We start from the raw sequence: 6,000 nt of genomic DNA on the forward strand, positions 1-6,000 counted from the left end.
GGGTCAGGAAGATTGCAGACCACTCTCAGACATATCAGCCAAGGGGATCACACTGGGATATGTATGCCCGTTCATTATATCTGAGCCCCGAAAAAAACATCCCGATGTCTTCGGAACGTTTTCTGTTCTCAAGCCTTGAGGTGCACACTCCGTGTCACGCGCGCACTGACGTTGCGTATGTGTTTCTGGAAAAGAGGGCGGGGGGGGGGGGGGGGGGGGGGGGGGGGTGTGTGTGTGTGTGTGTGTGTGTGGGTGGGGTGGGGGGTGTGTTGTGTGTGTGTGGGGGGGGGGGGGCGAGGGGGGAGGGTAGAAGTAGACGGGCAGTTGGGAGTGGGGGGCTATGTTAATCACCGGCTAGTCAGTACAGATGCGTTGCTGCATGCCATTCATCAACCAAGTATTACGAAATAAATCTTCCCCATGAAGGTAATGATTTTCCATGTGAAAATAGGGAAAGCGTAGCTTAAACCTACCATCAAATCATCTTCGCAAATTCCGTGAGATAAAACAAAACTCCATTCAGAAAAATGGCATATTCCATCTAATCAACGTTGAAAAAACAAAGACGTATACTGCACAAACAGCAGCAAGATTAACACGATTAAAATATATCCTTGAAAAAACAAAGTTCCCAAGATTCCCTTTAATCAAAAAGGAGATCCCATTCCATTAGGCTGACGATTTTTCCCACACAATCGTTGTTTACAAGATCCGAAAAAAATCCATTCAGATGGCACATATGTGGTCTCAGCTGCATGCGTGCGCACGGAACACGTTGTACCACTCTTTTTCTTCTTCTTCTCTCTCTCTCTCTCTCTTAATGTACTCTTCGTGTGTCTTTCTTCATTGGCCGAGGTGCCCATGTTCGCAAGGATAGTGCAACCTGAAGATAGAACTGATTCCCTTCCTCAAATACATTTTTTTTTTTAACGTAGCTCTGAAGCGGGTAGAAATCTACTAATGCTGCTCGCAGAATACAGCCACGGGACACTGATGACCGTGGTTTATTTTCTTTGTTGTTGTTGTTGTTTGCTTGTTTCCCTGTACGGAGACTATATCGATGTGAGATGAGGTTGGGGCTGGATTGGTAGCACGTGCATCGGTGTTGACAAACATGGGTATACAGGGCGAGGTCCATCAAGCTCATACAGAGAGTCTGGCCGAAGGCATCAAAACAACTCGTCAGGATAAAGTTTACACATTTCATCCATGGTATGGAAAGGAGGAGGGCGGGGGCGTGGGGGAGGGAGGGGGGGATGAAAGAAAATCAGGTGAGTGGGATTTTGGTGGTGGGATTGGGAGGTATACGTATTAGTGCCGTGTTATCACAAACATTTAAACACAAAGTAACAAAGGCTTTGTTTGTTTGTTTGTTTGTGTTTTTTTGGTGTTTTTTTTAAATAATACGAGTGAACTGGTGGTACCTTATTATTTTTTTTTTTTTAAATCTTTTTTTTTCTCTCAATAATACGAGAAAATGAATGGAATCTACTCGACTAAAAGAGAAAGAAAAAAAAAAGGAGGGTGGGGGTGGGGGTAAATGGTAGTTACGCATATCAAACATGTGTTGACAAGGAGTATAATTAATACTATATTTGAGCAAGTCTTCCAACTGCACCGTCATCTTCCGTAAATAACTCTTCCCTGTTAACTTCAGTAAACTGATTTGGTTTCAACATTTGCGTGCGCGCGCGCGAGCACACATACACACACACATATGCGCGCGCGCGTACACACATACATACACACGTGCGAGCGGAAAAACACACATAAACACACGTTTTTTTTTTAATTCTAAAATTCGTTTTAACTGGAATCACTCATATCTTCACCATCATCTCTCTTAATGTGTCTTTATTACACAAACGACTGTCACAAAGTTAATCGCGACAATTTTTAACTTTTCGAAACAGAAGTGTGTCTTGTCACCTAACCTATCCCGTTCTCAACCCACAAAGACAAAATAATACAACACGAAATTTCCCTGAGCAAATATCTACGTCATTTCTTTTGAATACATAGGGTGAGGCCTAGTTCAGTAACATGAGAACGATAGCACAGTTTGCTACGTCTATTTGGATTATTCTTGGAGCAAAATCAACATCTTAGCACGTAACCGCTTTCAGCTAGCTTTTATACAACGAACAGGGCATCATTAAGACAAACACGGACATACATTCCCACACTCGCCCCCACCCCCATACACATGCAGAGAAGACAGAAAGAATACCGTCTTAGTGTGCGTGTGTGTGTGTGTGGAGAGAGAGAGAGAGAGAGAGAGAGAGATCTAAACAAATAAACCGGAAAGAACAGATTTGTCCTTTCTCTCCTCTCAAATTTAGCTCATAGGACTTTGTCAGGAGAGCGTCTTCTGTGACGTATTGTCTACAAAGTACGTCATCACCTACGTTTGACGTCAACATCAATGTATGCTTGATTATTTCTATTTTCAACTTTTTGTTAGTTGTGACCTCCGAATTCCAGTTGTGAACACCCACTTGTCATTCCAGTTCTTTTCTCTTTGTTAATAATTATATATTTGAAAATGCTCTACAATAAGTAATGCCAAAGAAATCAAATGAACAAGCACAGTTTCTCTTCTTTGTCCTCATGCATTGCTGGGCTGGGTGGATTGCAAAATCTTCGAAAAAAAAAAAAAAAAATTCTGTTTTCCATCCCATTGCGCAATATCCACCTTTTCCATTCCCGTCTTAAAAAAAAAAGTCCCTGTGCTCTCAGTTCAGATAGAAACGCCTCTTCATAAACATACACTTTTGCAATTGAAACATTCATACAACATAGGCGTACTAAACAAGGTTTCGTTAAAAACACGCACATTCTTGCCGTTACGCAGGCTTGTACGCACGCCTGTTCAATAAACAACAGTTTTACACCATGACACGGAATATGGGACTACACTGCTTGCAGATCGGCTCAAGCTGGCGAGGTATCGCCTTCGACGAAAACAAAAGCGTGCCTGGATATGATCATTACCTGTCGCCACGACTGACTGCCATGAATAATACACGTGCCAGACTGCCACAAGAAATCAATACACATCCACCAGACACGGCCTATCGTCTGTGCAGGAGAGAGAGGGCATCGGTGTCAGAGGACAAGACAAGGACGGAGACGACACGGCTGCCACAGTGAAGCGCACACAGCACGAGGAGGCACAACACGTGAAACACGTGATTGACTGTACGTGCGTTCAGTTTTAGGTTAACTTACTTAAAAAAAAAAAAAAAAAAAAAAATAAAGGAGGGGGTGGGGGCTGGGGGGGCGGGGGGGTCGAGGTCGTTGGTAATAAATGATGTCAAGGTAAACACACACAAACGTAGGGAGGAAGAAAGGAGGGGGCAGGGAGTGGTGAGGGGGTGGGGGTGGTGGGGGTATGGGGGGCAAGTGATGGAGAGGAGTTCACTGACTGGGGAGACGTGACAATGGCTTGAGTGGGGAGAGAGAGAGAGAGGAGTGGACAGATACACGTTGAAGGGGAGGGTTATGATGGTAGTGGAGGTGGAGCAATGTGGTGGGTGGTGGTGGTGGGTGAGGGTTGGGTGAGAAAACCATGGATGAGATAAGATCATGGTGATTTGATGCTGTAAATATCCACCTGCTTCTGTGGCATAAATTTGCGTGAATGTGATTTTTGACCCCACCCCCCTTCCCAAAATAGAAGAAAAAAAAATCCTAAAGGCGTAGGCGTTGTAAAATCTCAAGTTTAAGTCTGCATGACTCTCCTTAATGCATGACTTTTATATATAGATTCCATGTTCAAATAATAAAAAAAAACCCTTTAAATTTCACAGTGACAACAAAAAATCTGAACTGTATTGGTGTAATCGGATCTACTTAGAATACAGTGAAACTCATACTAAATACAATAATACCAATCATTCATTACACATTTAAAGCATACATACAAAACAGGTAATGACCACTGAAATACACTATGAATACTTCTTTCGCAACAAAATAAGAAATTCTACAAAATAAAGCCAATAAACAGTTCAAATCAGAAGTAACACTCATCATGCTTTCATTTTCTAAACACTGAAACTTATAATACGCAACATCTATAGTCCTCCTTTTTGAAACAAATCAACGAAAGATTACCAGATCAATAGTGTTTTGTTAATATGTAACATATATAGTTATTTCTGCTTTTATTGTGGAAGATAAGAAACGTTGTTTCTTAATAACAATAATACAACAAACAAATCTGTTATCATTAAGAATCTTTGATACTCAAATAGTCGTCAACAAGGATAAAGAACGTCTTCATGTATGCCAGAATGCATCACAAAAGTAAAAAAAACTTTGCAACAGTCAGTACCGAAATTGCTTACCAGCTAACTACAAAAGCAACCATTTCATCAAATGAACCTTTTTTAAAACCCTTTTTTCAGCACCGGGTAAAAATATTTTATTGTTTACAAATCCTGCCAACGTTCTTTGTCCTTAAACAAGCTGGGACTACATAAAAAAGAAGACGAAAAAAACAAACAAAAACAAATTCTACCATCATTCCCTAAAACATCCTTCACAAAAAAAAACCCAAGAAAAAAACAAAAAAACAACAACCCCACAACACACGAGGGTACTCACCCAGCCAGAACGATGAAGCAGTCCAGACGATTCCAAGTGTCGGCCAGGTAAGTCTCCTTGCCGAAGACCCCCATGGCCATCATCTTCACCAGCATCTCGAAGGCGAAGAAGACGAAGATGAAGTGGTCGAAGGCTGCGAGGACCTTGCACCTGGTCGTGCTGCACTCGTCGTCCTCACACGGCTGGTACATCCCCAGGGTGACGCAGTTCAGGAGGATGACCATCATGGAAATCCTCTCGAAGTGAGTATGACTGGTTAAGGATTACTGCGCAAGTGGTGTGGACCCCCCAACCTCCCGCCAATGCACACCCATACCCATCATGAATATGATTATTGCGCACGTGGTGTGGTCTCCTCAACCCCCACCCCCAGAACCCCCAATACACACCCTTCCATACCCATCATGAATATTGTATTGCATTGTATTGTACAAAATATTAATTATTGTATTGTGTTTTATCGTCTGGCATTATCTTGTATTACAATACAAAACATCTTTATTAATCCGATTGGAAATTCCATTTTCATTCAAAGGCTCGTCATTCACACCACACAGTCTCTCAAGAGCCCGCAGTCGAGTCTAGCATACATAAGCACATGACAAACGTTTGTACTGTATTGTACTGTTTGTACTGTATTGAAAAAAAAAAATCTAACTGGATTTAATTGTAAAATGAAACAGATGATGGACATGCTGATCATAGTACAGAGGGCACAAGAAACTGTGGAGATGGGAAAGAACTCAGAGGAGGAAGCAATAACTCAGAGGAAGAACTCAGACGAAAGAGGAAAAGGAGGAAGCAAGAACCCAGAGTAGTTTTGGAGAGGAAGTCGAAAGACAGGAGAATAACAAAAACTCAACACTGCCAATAAACACAGAACAGAAATAAGAACAATCATAACACTAGCAAGAGAAGAACAGGAATAGGAACAACAACAGCAGTAACAACAAAAACAACAAGAGAGGCAAGGCCTTCAAGACTCACTTGTGATACACTTAAAAAAAAAAAAAAAAAAAAAAAAAAAAAAAAATCCAAGCTTTTTATGTATTGAGTATAACTTCAAAATGTAATGTTTAAGAGAGAAAGATCAGTTGAAAGCAAATTAAGTCCCCTAGCATTAATTACAGAGTAATTTCCCTTTTTTACTATCTGCACCAAAACGTTTGCAAAATAAATAAAACTTCCATACTTAGCAAAAGAAGTTCCTGTTTGAACAAAAAATGATAATAATGACTGCTCTTGTTGTTGGGTCAGAATATCAGATCAAAGTGCCAAGTTTAGAGAATACAAAAAAATATAAATATAACAGTAAATGCAGTTTGCATATAATTAGGCTTCTTTTTTGTGTGTGTGTGTGCCCATCCCAGAGGTGCAATATTGTTTTAA

At 41.0% G+C, this 6,000-nt stretch overlaps 1 protein-coding gene across 1 annotated transcript in view; it reads right to left on the reverse strand.

Moving 5' to 3' along the window:
• Positions 1 to 4,852, reverse strand: part of LOC143283449 (voltage-dependent T-type calcium channel subunit alpha-1I-like) — an 87,540-nt gene extending 82,688 nt beyond the window's left edge. Inside the window, exon 1 of the mRNA XM_076589689.1 lies at positions 4,612 to 4,852. Within this exon, the coding sequence (XP_076445804.1) occupies positions 4,612 to 4,838 (227 nt within the window). The 5' untranslated portion in view covers positions 4,839 to 4,852. The remainder of the gene's footprint in view (positions 1 to 4,611) is intronic.
• Positions 4,853 to 6,000: the final 1,148 nt, after the last annotated feature.

This window comes from Babylonia areolata, chromosome 1 (genome assembly GCF_041734735.1).
Source record: "Babylonia areolata isolate BAREFJ2019XMU chromosome 1, ASM4173473v1, whole genome shotgun sequence".
Taxonomy (NCBI): domain Eukaryota; kingdom Metazoa; phylum Mollusca; class Gastropoda; order Neogastropoda; family Buccinidae; genus Babylonia; species Babylonia areolata.